At 37.4% G+C, this 16856-nt stretch overlaps 1 protein-coding gene across 1 annotated transcript in view; it reads right to left on the reverse strand.

Annotated features, from left to right (window-relative positions):
• MAN1A1 (mannosidase alpha class 1A member 1) overlaps positions 1 to 16856 on the reverse strand; it is a 158490-nt gene that overhangs the window by 45802 nt on the left and 95832 nt on the right. Inside the window, exon 5 of the mRNA XM_036248533.1 lies at positions 11776 to 11870. Coding sequence (XP_036104426.1) covers positions 11776 to 11870 — 95 coding nt within the window. The remainder of the gene's footprint in view (positions 1 to 11775; positions 11871 to 16856) is intronic.

A 16856-nucleotide genomic window follows, 5' to 3' on the forward strand; every position in this document is an offset into this window, starting at 1 on the left:
AATCAATTCTTGTTCATCCCATTTTTCAAAACAGATCAACTACAGCTATTACTGCATAAGCAGGAAACATGCAGTGGTTAATGTACCCACTGAGATTAAGAGGCCTTTACAAATTATTGGCTGTAGCATAAATATTTGATATTAACCTTCCAATTCCCACTCAAAGATTCAACACAGTTAGTTTAATATTTACAATGAGTAACAATTACAAGGGCTGAGAAAGTGCCTTGACACCAAGCTGATTTTCAAACACCTATTCAAACAATTTCATAAACCTTTAAACTTTATTAATTAGATATTTTAAAGGTTTGTCCCACATTAACATGAGCCTGGTCTTGAAAATAATCGGGAAAACTGAAAACTTAGGATAGCAAGTTCCCTGAAAAATTATTCCACTGCTGACCTGTAAAGACACTGTATGAATGATGTGTTCTGACTTGTTCCTAATCTAAATTCTGTACACAGAACACATTTCAAATCGCCAAAGCTGACTTGTCACCGATTGTGTGAATAGTGTGAACAAGCTGAATCTCTAAAACACTAATTCTGTGCATTTGAAAAACTTGAGATGAAAGCCACTTTGAGCTTGCTGCATTCAAATAACTATAATTGTCCTTAAGCAAAATCTTCCTGGTGAGTTAATTGCTTAAACCATAGGGATGCTGTGGGGAAAGTGGTGGCCATAGTTAACAATCCAGTCCCAAGGCTCTCTTCGTACCAAAGACTGAAGAGTGAGGAAGGCCCCTTAACAGACTTCCCACATACCACAAGTCATTTCTTAAGGGATGAAATTAATCCTCTTCACATAGATTGGCTACACATTACAGTTGATAAATTTCTGTACTTTGATAACTCATATGCTGCAATTTAGCCTTAAAATGCAGGAAGTTATGAAGTGTAGAAGAAAAGCTTTTTTTCCTTCAATATCTAATATATGGTTGAGTAAAACATCAGCCGGTTTATTCCATTCCCACATCATTTTTCTGCCATTGCCCCTTCAGCAGCACAGAGGAAGTGGTCTGTGGCAGATGGGAATTTGTGGAGAAAGAGAATGGTAGCATGGAGAAGTAATGAGGACTGCTAGAGCCTGAGTTCACAGACAGATATGGTCTGCTCCTTCCTCCAGGGATTAAAAAGAGATGCTGAAAGTCCCATTTACCTGGGCATTGTCTTCAGTTATGACTGGATGAGTGGGAAGGAAGGGAACAAACAGTTCAGGAACCCTTAGGCACTTCGAATTCCTACTGCCTCACACTGCATGACTAAGAAACAGCAAAGCATCCTTCACTCAGAATTGTTTGTCCCTTAAGTCTCAACGGAGGAGGCCTGTTCACAACTTTCATTTAAACTAAGTGTTACCATCCTTTTTGTCCACTTGCAATAAATAAATGCCGTTAGTTTGGTCAAGCAACTGTACACCTGGCATAGCCTTAGTGATCTGGAGCTCAGGAGAAGGGCTAATAATCCAGAAGAAGCTGAGAGTCTCTCCTCCTCTGGTGGGAGGACAATGCTGCCTTTTTTCTTCGGCCCTGGATACCCCTCAGGAACAGGGACAGGTCACCAGGTGCTTATAATAAAGTCACTTTGTCTGAAGTCACATGAATGGTTTTATGAAAATGGTTCTCCTTTTTAACAGTTACCCTGAAGTCCTTAATTGAAAATGCCTTTTTCTCTCTCTTGCTATGTTAAAATGGCACAAAGTTTGCTTTCTAATCCTACAGGATAAAAATAATAATACAAGGGAAAAAAGGACATTGTAAACTCTTTTTGGGTAATCAGTGGCTGGAAATAGCTGCTTTCCAGAAGAAGCAACAAACGGCTTGGATTTAAGTGAAAATGTTGGGTAATGAAAGTAAGTTAGTGATAGAAACAACAGCTCTCTCCCTTTTGGTGGATGTTCGGAGTTGGCTGCCTCACTGAGCAGCTATGAGATTTAAGAATCTGAACAGCTCTGAAGGCTGGCTCAGCCATTTCTTGTATTATAATAGTTCTCAAAGTGTAGTCCTTGGACCAGCAGCACCAGCCTCTCCTTCAGCTGGGATGCTGTTTGAAATGCAATTTCTGGAAACTTGCTAAAAACCCTATGAATCCAACCAAAACCCTGTGGATGGGGCCCAGCAATATGTGTAATTTTAACAAGCCCTCCAGGCAATTCTCATATACTCAAGTTTGAGAACCACTGTTTTATTAAAGCTGGGCATTTATCAAACCAATTTTCTAATATTCTATATTTCAATAAATTGACAGTGGGCAGGGAAAAGTTTTCTAAAGTTAACCAATGAAACTGTCCTCAGGATATAAACGGCAGACATAAAGCAGTGATTTCAACCCCAGCTGAATATTAGAATGCCCTGAGAAGGCTAATCAAAATGCCAGGATCTTCCTCTAACCAACTGAAACAGACTGGGGGTAGGGAGGCAGCATCTATATCTATATCTATATCTATATCTATATCTATATCTATATCTATATCTATATCTATATCTATATCTATATCTATATCTATATCTATATCTATATCTATGCCCTAGTTATGCTAAAGCACTGGGAAGGTTGAGCAACACTGACAGAAAGTAACCACAGACCCTGGATAGAAGGACAGCCTAGGAACTATGAAATAGAATGTGAATGTTTATAGCAAGTAAACACACACCATTCCATAGACTGGTCGTACCATATCAATTAAGTACTAGCTAGCATGTGGGATTTGGGAAAAAATATTACATTTTATTGCCTTAAACTCTTCTTAAATCTTATAGATTAAACAGTTCTTATTTCAAGGGGAGATATTTCAACAATAAATATAATTATGCAGAGGAAATGGGTGTAACCCTAAAGATTAATTCCAAAATATTTTAAAAAATAACAATGTTTGAGCATGGAGCTACAACTGTCCCACATGGACTACCTGGAGGCATCCTCTCCATATTTCTAGCTGTTCCTACCAATACCTTCTTCCTTTCTGACCTAAGAAATTGGGACTTGAACTTGAGAATGGATTAGAAGTACTGAGTGGCTTAAAAACTGAAGACTACCATAAAAAGACATCAGAGCCAAGTTAGTTATAGCTATGTTATTTTATCATATATTCTATTTTTTAATAAAAATTCAGAGCAAGACCATTAATTAATAATTCCAATTTACATTTACGGCACTTTGCAATGATTAATCTATTTCTAGATATTAATTCATTAGATTTCCACTAAAGACTTATGAGATCATCAGGATAGATAATATTATTGTTGTTATTTTAGTCTTATCTGTATTTGAGAAGACAAATTCAGTTATGTGAATTATCCAAGATCAAGAGCTATATTGACAATGTTAATAAATAGCAGCTTTAACAAGGGTAATTATATTCTAATGTCTAATATTAATAGCTGTGCATATCAGTATTAAAACCTTAAAGCTACTACTGTTTCCAGATGATTTTATCTTATTTATCCTCAACCGAGTACATTTATGCATTTATCTTTAGATAGAGCAGGAGGGAGAGAGAGAAACATCAATCTGAGAGAGACATATCGAGTGGTTGCTACCCACACAACCCCAACCAGGGCTGGGGAGAAACTGCAACCAAGGCATGTGCCCTTAGCAGGAACCAAGCCTGGGACTCTAACCACTGAGCCAAACTGGTCAGGGCTCCAGATGATTTTAAATGGCCAAATGAATTAGAATAAATAAAAGAAGGAAACCCAATATAATAAAATATCTATTAGAAAAAATAAAAACATAAAACTGGTTAGCTTAAAATACTTGGTAAGACTGTAACTTCTTTTTAACTCTTCTAGAGTTTGTAGAACTTTGAATTTAACAGATTCATAGCACATGTAACGGAAGATAAAACTGTAAAATGTAGCTGTGACTTTCTGCCCAGGGTATATTACTACTACAGAACAGTTTTTAGGTAAGTAAGGATTATTTTGCCTCTTAGAATATAAGTAAATCATTAAAAAACTTTGATCTGCTCATGTTCAGGTAATTTGCTTCTTGATATTTTTTACATTATTCCTATAACATTAAGGTACAGAATTGTATTCTGTAATTCTAAAACATAATACACTTCTCTCAAATCTGAAATCAGCTACTTTAATGACCCAGAAATTTATATTTCAACTGTCAAGTAAAAACACAAGGAAATATATGAAAAAAAAATTTTTTTTAATTAAAAAAATTTTTCTTTATTGATTTTGGAGAGAGATAGAAACACTGATGAGCGAGAACATCGACTGGCTGCCTCCTACATGCCCCCTACTGAGGATTGGGCCCACAACCTGGCATGTGCCCTGACCAGGAATCAAACCAGTGACCTCTTGCTGCATGGGTCAACACTCAACCACTGAGTCAGGCTAAAAAATATTTTACTTTATTTTATGTATATTACCCTCTTTATTAATATAGTGTCTGTCTTTTTCAAAAATTAATTTATTTTTGTTACAGCTGTTTCTCCTTTTCCCCCCATTGACACCCTCCTCCCATCCCCCCCCCCCCCCAAGCATTGCTGTCTATGTCCACTGGTTATGCTTGCATACATAAGTTCTTTGGTTTATTTCTTCTCTCCCCTCCACCCCCTCCTCTGAAGTTTGTCAGTCTGAACCCTACTTCTATATCTCTGGGTCTATTTTGTTCAACACTTTATTTTGTTCATTATACTCCACAAATAAGTGAGATCATGTGATACTTGTCTTTCTCTGACTGGCTTATTTCACTTAGCAAATGAAACTAGACCATCAACTTACACCATACCCAAGAATAAACTCAAAATGGACAAAAGACGTAAATGTGACTTGTGAATCCATAAAAATCCTAGAAGAAAATGCAGGCAACAAAATTTCAGATATCACACACAGCAGAATTTTCATTGATACAATGCCTAAGGCAACAGAAACAAAGGAAAAATTAATACATGGGACTACATCAAATCAAAAAGCTTCTGCACAGTAAAAGAAGCATCAAAGTGAAAAGGGAACCCACTATATGAGAGAGAATAACTGCCAACAATATATCAGATAAGGGGTTAATTTCTAAAGTATATGGAGTACTCACACAACTCAACAAAAGGGAGGAAAATAATCCAATTAAAAAGGCAGAGGACCTAAAGAGACACTTCTCCAAACAGGACATACAAATGAAAAATATTTTAAAAATATTTAACCTAACTAGATTGTCTTTCATAGTTTGTGTCTATTAAAACTAAACAACTATAATTTAATATTTAAGCATTTACAACACTGAAGTACAGTCAGTCGTCCCTCGCCACTTCATCCTTTGACTTTCACAGCTTCACTCTGTCATGGTTTTTTCAAATATCGTATAGTATTTGAAAAATATTTGGAAAAACCGTGATGGAGTGAAGCTGCGAAAGTGGGAAGTGGCGAGGGATGACTGTATATAAATCAAGAATCCTACTTTGCGGAAATTCACTTATCACGGTAGAGTCTGGAACGGATTAACTGCAATAAATGAGGGCCAACTGTACTAAGAAACCCAATAAAGGGGGGCTAAGTGCCTTTTGTTACAATATACGGTCGTCCCTCGTTTATCGCGGTTAATCCGTTCCAGACTCTAGGGTTGCACCTGGTGTTGAAGGATTCCTGGGGTGCTCGAATACATAGGCCTACAGTGCATACATGCAGTAATTTTAATTTTAATTGTAATACAGGCGTATATAATTGACTCAGACAACCGAGTGAGCGCTGTATCATTTTCACTGTCTCGATCAACTTTTTAATGAACATATTTGAAAAAACAGCGATAGAGTGAAGCTGCAAAAGTCGAAGCGCAGTGGCGAGGGATGACTGTATATGCTACATGATTCACACAAAATAATCTTTCACTATTAGAAAACATTGTTATGTACTATTCTTAATTAAGGCCCCATTTCAGTTAAATTAAAGCAATTTGCAATTTAATTATAATAATACAAACTGCAGTGTAACTAATGATATAGTATGCATTTGCATTGGATAATTAGAGTAGTGAATAAAACTTTACATAGCAGGAAATAAAAACAGGTGAGGGAGCTGTACCTCATTTATCACTCTGCTGACTAATGACAGCTAGAATGCAGATCAGTCATTTCCCAGAACATTCTCTGATGTGTGCAATAAAAGCACATGGTGCAGACAGTTCTACTAACCTAATAGAACCAGTAGGAAGTGTCAGTTTGGAAAAATCCACAGAGAAACAAGTGATAAAATAGTACATAGCTAAAACTAACTCATTTATCAAGAAAGACAGAATAATTATTAGGAATGCCTAGAAGGTATGCCCTGTGATAGAAATGAATAATGGGAACAGTACCTACATTATTTAAAATTAAGAATACACTTTAGAAAATTCAAAATCTAATATGTTTACTCTACCTAGGCTTGAATTAAACATACACACACATACATATAGAAATGGTGAAACACTTGATTTTATAAACCACAGAGGTAATTTTTCTTCTTTAGGTTGGAAGAAAAAAATGTACATGGCCTCTTGCTAATCGTAATAACAAGATCAGACATCAAATTTTGACATTTTCACATTAGAAAAATTGAGTTTTACCAAAATCTAATGTGCTAAAAAGGCAATAGTTTTCTTTTAGCAGAGGTGTTATGTAACTTATGCATTTTCATTCGACTGTTGTGTTGGTGAAGCAACCATGTCAGCCCAATAAGGTACTCTGTACACCACCTAGGTGTGTGTTCAATCAAATTACCACTTACTATTAAGTCACAATTCCAATTAATTTACAACTTAATATTGCAGCTCTTGAATTAAGAAATGGTTACAGAGGTAGCAGAAGAGATCATTATAAAAATACTTATTTTCTGAACAGATTTTGGGACAGAATTCCTAATGTAGACTATGAGTAAATTATTTAGGTTCTCTGCTATTCTCAGTTTGCACAAAAACTGAGATCCAATTTGGCTTATTGGTGTTTTGGCTCCAAATACATAAACCTCCCCAATTCAAAATATTGCTTGCTTTAAATTCAATTCAGTAAGATTTCATTATCTATCCTTGGCACAGACTACCTTACATTTGTCAATTACGCGAGTGAGTGTATAATATAACATATAAAAATATACATATATTTATGCTTTACCAACCATGCTATAAATACCCTGAGGGAAAGCCCATGTCTGTTTTCTTTTTTAATAAAGTGAAGAAAAGAGGACAATTTTCCCAGGACCTAGCATAGAATCTTCATCAGAGCAGGTGTGCAAATAAATGCTTATTTATTTATTTTTTACCACAAAAAAGGGCAAGAAACCAATTATCTTTAGGTAATAACCTGAATGCTAGAGAGATGTGAACACATAATACCAATAAGTTCACTTTGAAAAAAAACAGATAGATAGTTGTTGGCAAAGAGCAGCATCCATAACTATTTTCAGAAATGAGAGGGAAGAGCAGAATTATATTATAGATGGCACAGTCTGAATTTTTCCCATCATAATTATTGCCAAGAGTTTCAAAGCCACTCAACAGTGAATCTGTAGCTATTCTAAAAAGCATCCTCAAGCACCTTTTTTTCCTCTTGGGCATCTTCCTGACATTCCCTTACTCTGAGAGGGTAATTAAGAAAATATGATTGTACCAGACGCACATTTCCTCTCTTCTTGAAATATCCCATGGTGACAGCCTTCAAAAAATTAGCTAAGAAGCTCCATGGCAGCTGTCCCTTATCCCCTGGCCCAAACTAAAAACACACAGATTCCGATGAAACAGCATATATGTCCAGGTTGACATCAACAATGTATCCTGAAACATAATTATTGCAGATAAATATGAAATGTTTTCTTCCAAATTAGCCTCAGAGCTGGAAGGAGAGTGGATTCAATAAGTGGACCTGATTGGGCAAAAGGATAGGAGGAATTTTAGTGGAATGACATTACTATTAATTTTGCCAAGGCTCATAGTGTAAATTTGGGCAAGTCACTGCTATTTAGTAAATGGAGAGTAGATAAAATATATAAGAAAATATTTCATACAGGATGTCAGGAAGAAATGAACAGTTTGCGTATCAACTGTCAAATAATCACCTAATTTCCTCTAGTTTAACTTGAAAACATTAGAGAAGACATAGTGAAATGGCACATTACTTTTCATCGCATACAATTTTCCTAACCTTTGAAAGTAAAAACATCTATGTAAAATACTATAAATGCAAAATAAGATGTTAAGAAAAACCTAATGCCCCATTTGGTAAATTTTTAAGAGGTACAGATATGAAAGATAATAGAGGATGCAGTATTTAATAGTTTTTAGAAGTATTCCTTTATGTACCAAAATTTTTTTCAACTGTGCATTAAGGACAGACTTAGCCAAAGAAAAATCCTCTTGGCTGTTAGAAATAAACACTAAGTATAGTTAAGTATGCTTTAAAATAATCCAATTTCTTATGCTTATTTCAAGAGAGGCTAGAACTAATTAAATTATATCAGCACCTTACAATAACGGACTGAATCTTTGCAAAGATGTAGGCCCACACATCTCTCCAGGAAACAGGAAACAACAGGAACAAGTTCCGTGGAATCTTAGATGATTGGAGTATCATTCACTCCAGTATTTTTTTAATTATTATTTTTTAATATGTTTGTTTTTTTTGGTACGTGCCCCGAGCGGGAACTGAATCCAGGACTCTCTGGTCCACAGGCTGACGCTCCAACTGCTGAGCCAAACCGGTCAGGGCATTTTTTAAATATGTTTTTATTGATTTATTTTTTTTTAAGGGAGAGAGAGATAGAAACATCAGTGTGAGAGGGAAACATCAACTGGCTGCCTCCTGCATGCCCCGCCCTGGGGATGGAGCCTGCAACCCTGGGCATGTGCCCTGACGAGGAATCGAACTGGGACCTCTCAGTCCATGGGATGACGCTCAATCCACTGAGCCACACTGGCCGGGCCACTCCAGTATTTTGAACCTGGGGTCCAGAGGTTGTAGGCAGGCTCCTATGACACTGTTTGCTTTTGGAAACTAAAAATACGTGTACTCAAGAATATGCAATTTACGAGGAGAGGACCATGTTTCATCAGAATTTCAAAGTGGCCAGTGAACCTGAAAATTTTTACAAAAGAACAAAGTAGCTTAACTTCCAGGTTACAAATAAGCCCAGAGTTGAAATGGTTGCTCTAAAGACAAACCTAGAGCACCTATAAAATGTCTCTTAACTATTCTGCCCCTATTATTTTTCTCAGTGTAGGTAGAGAAAAAGGTATTAAATGTGCATAGCGTTTTTGCAACCAGATCTTATTTCAGGTAACACAGTAGTTTCTAGGTCAGAATAGTGTCTATAAATACAAAGTCTGAAGGTGTGGAAGGTAATATAGGTGGTCAACAAGTCAAACACACACACACACACACTAGCAATGCCTTGCTGCCTCTAAGCCAAGCTAATACCCACTGCCTTAGGACCCTGCTACAGCATATGCTATGGTCTTCAGACCACTGAGCTTAAGCCTTAGGACCCTGCAAGGGGAAAACAGACCCTGAGATATCACAGTATATACTAGAGAACTATCTCATTAACATGGACTAGTTGTGTAGACTCTCCCCACCTCACTACCTCAGCACCACTGCCCCTCCCCCCTGCCATGATTATAGACAGGTACAGGAATACACATATAACATACAAATGAAAATAATGCATGACATTTAACTGATGATTTTCATAATTATTTTATTTTATTTATTTGTTTATTTATATTTTTAATCCTCACCGGAGGACATTTTTCCATTTTTTGTTCAGATAGAGTGGGAGGAAGAGAGAGAAATATCGATGTGAAAGGGACACATCGAGTGGCCACCACCCACACGACCCAACCAGGGCCGGGGACAAACTGCAACCAAGGTACTTGCCCTTAGCGGGAACTGAATCTGGGTCTCTCTGGACCACAGGTCGACGCTCCAACCGCCGAGCCAAACCGGCCAGGGCTCATAATTATTTTAGGAAAGAATCTCACTAAAATAAATAATGAAGACAAAATCTGTACTGATCCTGTCAAACTACATTGTACATCTTGGCATTTATAAAATAAGAAAGCTGTTTAATTTATGCCTATGCATCAATGTGTGTATAAACATCAAATTACATATTCTAGCTCTACCATTTATATACAGTATGATGTCAGGCAAATGACTTATCTGTCCGTGACTCAGTTCCTTATTATTAAAATAGAGATAACATCAGTACTGGCATTGTTGGATTGTTGTGAGGATTAAATGTGGTAATATGTGTAAAATGTCTATAAAAAGTTTCATATTTTGTGATTTTATAAATAACTATCATCATCATAATCCTCATCGTCATTACTAAGAGGAAGCAATTACTTATTTATGGGGAAAAAGGAGTTAAAAAGAAAAAAAAAGTGCTCAATATCACTAATCATCAGAGAGAAGCAAATCAAAACAACCATAAAACAACCATGAGGTATCACCTCACACCTGTCAGAATGGCTGCCTTCAACAAATCATCAAACAACAAATGTTCATGAGGTTGCAGAGAAAAGGGGACTCTAGTACACTGCTGGTGGGAATGCAGACTGGTGCAGCCACTATGGAAAACAATATGGTGTTACCTCACAAAATTAAAAATTGAATTGCCATTTGACCCAGTGATCCCACTTCTAGGAATATACCCTAAGAAGCCTAAAACACCAATCAGAAAGAATATATGTTTATAGCAGCACTATTTACAGTAGCTAAGATCTGGAAACAGCCCAAGTCTCCATCAGTAGACAAATGGATAAAAAAGCTGTGGTACATATACACAATGGAGTGCTATGCAGCTGTAAGAAAGAAAGATCTCTTATCTTATCCTTTGAGATGACATGGAGGGACTTGAAGAGTATTATCCTCAGTGAAACAAGCCAAACAGAGAAAGACAAATATCATATGATCTCACTTATTTGTGAAATACAATGAACATAACAGTCTGAGGAATGGGGTAGTCCCAGAGACATGGAAGTAGGATACAGACTGACAACCCTCAGAAGAGGGGGTGGAAGGGGGAGAGATAAACCACAGAACTTATATGTATGTACGCATAACCAATGCACATGTACAATAAAGCTGGGGACAGGGTGGGGAGGGGGGAGGGAGGGGGAAGAGGGTGTCAATGGAGGAACAAGGAGAAACATCTGTACCTAAAATAAATAAATGAATACATAGAAAAAAAAAAAAAAGAAAGCTTAAGATAAAATTGTTTATTAATAAAATGCTCAAGCTATCATGAAAATTTAGCCTAGTCCCTAGGAGAATACCAAAAAGTCTTCAGCCCAGGTTTTTCTTGGGGCCACATTCCCATGGACTTGTCACACCATGGTTCTCACCCACATGGGATAAGAAGGTTGGTCTGACCTGGGTCAGTGGAGCAATTTCTCTCTCTCCTGGAGCTGTGGGTGGGACAGCCTCAGGTTCTCCCAGTCTCATTGTATGGGACATCTGATTAGTCTAAGTGTTCTATCTCTGAAATGTTTTCATGATAACTTTAAAGATAATGGGATGCTCTAGGAATCTATGGAAACAGTTTCACTGATGCAATGTCACCATGCTAGTGAAAGCCTCAAATCATGTCTGGCTTAGATGATTCTGTTGGGTTCATGCTATCCCATGTCAGGGACCCACCTAAGGTCATGGAACACACAAATATTAAAAACTTCCAACACGAGGACAGATGCCAAAACTCCCAATGGTGTAAGTGGCCAACATCATACAAGTAATTATCCACCCAGTGTGTCTATATCAACTTAAAATATGTTGTCAAAAATGAAGAGTTTTACCTCTTTATATTCAGCAATGCCCAAGGTATTCCAGAGGGAGTATGAAATGCAGGTAGCAATTTTACCCCAAGTTCCACTGCTTTCTCTCGAAATATCTGAAAAGTTAAATAATCAAGTAAGCTACTGATGTAAGCAAAACAAAACATACTATAATATCTCACATTTAGTACTTTTCTACATAAAATTTTTTTATATGTAAAAAAAATTAAAAGTTTCTCAAACTAAACAAATTCCTAAATTAATAGAACTACCTAGGAAAGTGAAACTGGACCAAAGGCCATTGTGCCATGGGGCATTTATTCCAATTTTGGTTGCACAGTAGAATCACATGAGGACTTTTAAATAATACTGATGTCTGGGTTACACTCCTGAGATTCTAATTTCTATGGTTTGGCTTCCAGATCAGAGTATTTTAAATATCACAGGTAATGTCAGGTGATTTCAACGTGTAAGGAAGGGGGAGAACCACTGCTGTTGGATAAATGTTGGACTGAAAATCAGGACATCTGGTCCTAGTCTCTCTTCACTTATTTACTAGGGCACAGTGAAAGGAGACCAGAGAAAGCGGGATAGGAGGAAGTAAAGGTTAAAGAGAACCAAATGTATGGAGACAGAAGATGATTTGATTTTGGGTGGTGGGCACACAATGCAATATATAGATCATGTATCATAGAAATGTACACCTGAAACCTATATAATCTCATTAACCAATATCACCCCAATAAAAAATAACCCCCCAAAAAGAGAAAGAAGTTGTAACAAGACATATTACAAGTAATTGATATGTCCCCTTAGTCCTTTACAATTTTAACATCCTCTGATGTAAAGTGTAGGTGATTTGGAAGATGCAAAATTAGGTACAGACTCTGCTCAGAATTTAGTAAAGAAAATAATATATGCACCTAAATATCTAGACCACAGATATAATGAGAGCTAGAAATAAAATCGTCTAGCAGTTCAGAAAATTCAGTATGACTGTGTGGCAGAGATGGCCCTTTGCCGAGGGTTGTATGCTGCACGTACTAGGGGCTACTAATGCTGGAGACTGCAGTGAGGCTGGAAGTGGAAGGGCCTTCCTGAAGGCATCAGTCTAAACACTGGTGGAGGTAAGTGGGGGCCTGCAGGAGAAATAAACAGTCTAGTCTGCCTAACCAAAAAAAGGGGAATATTGCTAAATAAGGTCAGGTACATACAGAGAGCATTGGCCTAAATTGTGGAAGGTCATAAATAAAAGGCTAAGAATGTTACTCTATTAAAACGAAAAAATACTGAGTTTCTGAGCAGCCAATTCACTTGAGGAGAATTGTGTTTTAGGAAAATTAATTAGTTGACATCCATTCACAGTTCTGGTTCCAAAGCAACGCACAGAGTTGATTTCTTGTTGAAGGAGGGACTGCTCCAGCTTCCCCTGCTCCAGCTGTGGCAGCAGCAGGTGCCTGTCCCTTTTCCTTGTCACACTGTATGTCTGCACATGGTGGGCTGGGAACGAAATGTTTTCCTTCTGCCTCTTCCTCAAACAAGAGAGATGTGAGAAAGGTTGGGGGAGTCCTGAAAAGCATGAAGAATGGAACCAAGTCCTCTGCCAGCCAGTGGGAAAGCACTCAGTAAAGCACTGTCAAAGCAGTCACATGGGCTTCTCCAGAGGAAAGGGTTCCAGTCCGCGAGGCCTGCTCTAGACCAGAGTGTCCGCAGAGACACTGACAATAATCCAGTAATACCAATGTTGATGCTATTTCTGAAATCATACTCTTTTGGAATCCCACTCTCCTCTAGCAACGAAAGTTAAGAAAGTTGTGTGTTTCAATATAAAAGAGTGATAGGGAATCAATTCAGATTAATATTCCTGGAGTTAAAAAATACAGGCACATTACAAATATATAGAAAGAGCTAAAAAATAGAGGTACTATGCCCCACCCCCCCAAATTATTATAACTCTCTTTAAAGCAGACAATTCCCTGTTTCAACAACTAACAGTGCATGGAACAAGGGGAGGAAAAAAAAAAAAACCAAAATATATTCTTCCTCCCCTTTCTCTGCCTTACCCTAGAGAATTCCAAATTCTCTTCTGCTGTCAGAGACTATCCAATTACTGTCCAGCCATCTTGACTTTCTAGTTTCAACCCAACTTTTTAAACTGTTAATTAACTCCTTTTTAAGAAACTTACATGAGATAAAAGTCAAACTACACAGTTAAAATACCATCATTGATATAATCATATGGCATGTGAGTTAAGGACTCTGGCTTTAAAAACAGTCTTCAAAATTGGGTAATCCTGGACAAACTGCTTAATCTCTATGCCTAAATTTCCTCATTCTAAAATGGAGATAACAATAGCATTTGCTATTTTAAAGGTCATGGAAAGAAATGAATGCACTATTATTATATTTAAAGATCTTAGGATACGTAGCAACCATTCTAAAAGTTTAGTTGTAGTTCTTATGGTGATAATAATAACAGCATTTGCCTAAGAACTTCCCCTATTTAACTGCCTGAAATTCTTTCTTGTCTTGGCTTTTATCCAACTGCTGTTTTGGTACCTTATACTCCAGGTTCTATGTGTGTGTGTGTGTGTGTGTGTGTGTGTGTGTGTGCCCTTTCCCAATACACACACTTAAAATTTTTTTTTCTTTTTTTCATAATGTTTATTTATTTTTGTTACAGATGCTTCTCCTTCCCCCCCCCCATTGACACCCTCCTCCCAATCCCGCCCCACCTCCAGCCTTATTGTCTATGTCCTTGTCTATACATACATGTGTGTAAGTTCTGTGATTTATCTCTTCCCTCCCTCCATGTCCACCTCTTCTGAGGTTTGTCAGTCTGCACACCACTTCATTGTTTCCGGGTCTGTTTAGCTCCTCACTTGTTTTGTTCATTATATTCCACAAATAAGTGAGATCATGTAATATTTGGCTTTCTCTGATTGGCTTGTTTTTCTTAGGATAATACTCTACAGGTCCCCCTATGGCATCTAAAAGATAAGAGATCTTTCTTTCTTACAGCTGCATAGTTTTCCATTGTGTATATGTACCACAGCATTTTTATCCACCCCTCTACTGAGGGACACTTGGGCTGTTTCCAGATCTGAGCAGTTGTAAATAGTGCTGCTATGAACATGGGGGTACATATATTCTTTCTGATTGGTGTTTCAGGCTTCTTTGGATATATTCCTAGAAGTGGGATCACTGGGTCAAATGGCAGTTCCATTTTTAATTTTTTGAGGAAACACCATATTGTTTTCCATAGTGGCTGCACCAGTCTGCATTCCCAACAGCAGTGGACTAGAGTTTCCTTTCTCCACACCCTCGCCAGCACTTGTAGTGATGATTGGTTGATGGCAGCCATTCTTGCAGGTGTGAGGTGATACCTCATAGTTGTTTTAATTTGCATCTCTCTGATGATTAGTGATGTTGAGCATTTTTTCATATGTCTCTTGGCCATTTGTATGTCTTTTTTGGAGAGGTGTCTATTTAGGTCCTCTTTCCATTTTGTTTTTTTTTATCCTCACCCGAGGACATTTTTCCATTTTTTGTTCAGGGAGAGAGAGGAACAGAGAGAGAGAGAGAGAAACATCGATGTGAAAGGGACACATCGAGTGGCTGCTACCCGCACGACCAACCAGGGCCGGGGACAAACTGCAACCAAGGTACATGCCCTTAGAGGGAACTGAATCCGGGTCCCTCTGGACCGCAGACCAATGCTCTATCCACTGAGCCAAACTGGCCAGGGCATCTTCTTCCCATTTTTTTAAATTGGGTTCTTTGTCTTCCTTTTGTTGAGTTGTATGAGTACTCTTTATATTTTGGAAATTAGCCCTTTATGTTATGTATTGTTGGCAATTATTGTCTCCCATATAGTGGGTTCCCTTTCTTTTTTGATGCTTGTTTCTTCTGCTGTGCAGAAGCTTTTTAGTTTGATGTAGTCCCATGTGTTCATTTTTTCCTTTCTCTTGCTTTAGGCATTGTATCAGTGAAAATTCTGCTGCATGTGATGTCTGAAATTTTGTTGCCTGCATTTTCTTCTAGGATTTTTATGGATTCATGAGTCACATTTAAGTCTTTTATCCATTTTGAGTTTATTCTTGTGTACAGTGTAAGTCGGTGGTCTAGCTTCATTTTTGGCATGTAACTGTCCAGTTTTCCCAGCACCATTTATTGAAGAGGCTGTATTGACCCCATTGTATGCTCTTGCCACTTTTGTCAAATATTAATTGAGCATAATGACTTGGGTCAATTTCTGGGTTCTCTGTACTGTTCCATTGATCTATATGCTTGTTCTTGTGCCAGTACCAGGCTGTTTTGATTACAATGGTATAATCTGATATCTGGTATTGTGATCCTTCCTACTTTTATTCTTTTTCAAATTGCTGTCGCTATTTGGGGTCATTTTTAGTTCCATATGAAGTTTGGAGTATTTGTTCTAGTTTTGTGAAATATGTCATTGGTATTTTAATGGGGATTGCACTGAATCTATAGATTGCTTTGGGTAGTATGGACATTTTAATGATGTTAATTCTTCCAATCCAGAAACAAGTATATGCTTCCACTTTTTTATATCTTCCTCTATTTCTTTTTCAGTGACCTGTAGTTTCCTGAGAATAGGTCCTTTACTTCTTTGGTTAAGTTTATTCCTAGGTATCATAATTTTTTTGCCACAATGGTAAATGGGATTGCTTTTTTAGTTTTTTTCCAGTGAGTTCGTTGTTGGTGTACAAGAATGCCGTCGATTTCTTAACATTAATTTTGTATCCTGTTACTTTGCCAAATTTATTAAATCTAATAGATTTTTGATGGATTCTTTAGGGTTTTCTATGTACAGTATCATGTCATCTGCAAATAATGATAGTTTCACTTCCTCCTTTCCAATTTGCATCTTTTTTATTTTTTCCTCATGTCTAATTGTGGTGGCTAAGACTTCCAGTACCATGTTAAATAAGAGTGGCGAGAGTGGGCATCCCTGTCATGTTCCTGTTCTTAAGGGAAATGCTTGTAGTTTTTGCTATTGAGTATGATGTCGGCTGTAGGCTTTTCATATACTGTCTTTATTATGTTAAAATATGATCCCTCTATTCCCACATTGCTGA

Source organism: Molossus molossus, unplaced genomic scaffold (assembly GCF_014108415.1).
Source record: "Molossus molossus isolate mMolMol1 unplaced genomic scaffold, mMolMol1.p scaffold_m16_p_8, whole genome shotgun sequence".
Classification (NCBI taxonomy): domain Eukaryota; kingdom Metazoa; phylum Chordata; class Mammalia; order Chiroptera; family Molossidae; genus Molossus; species Molossus molossus.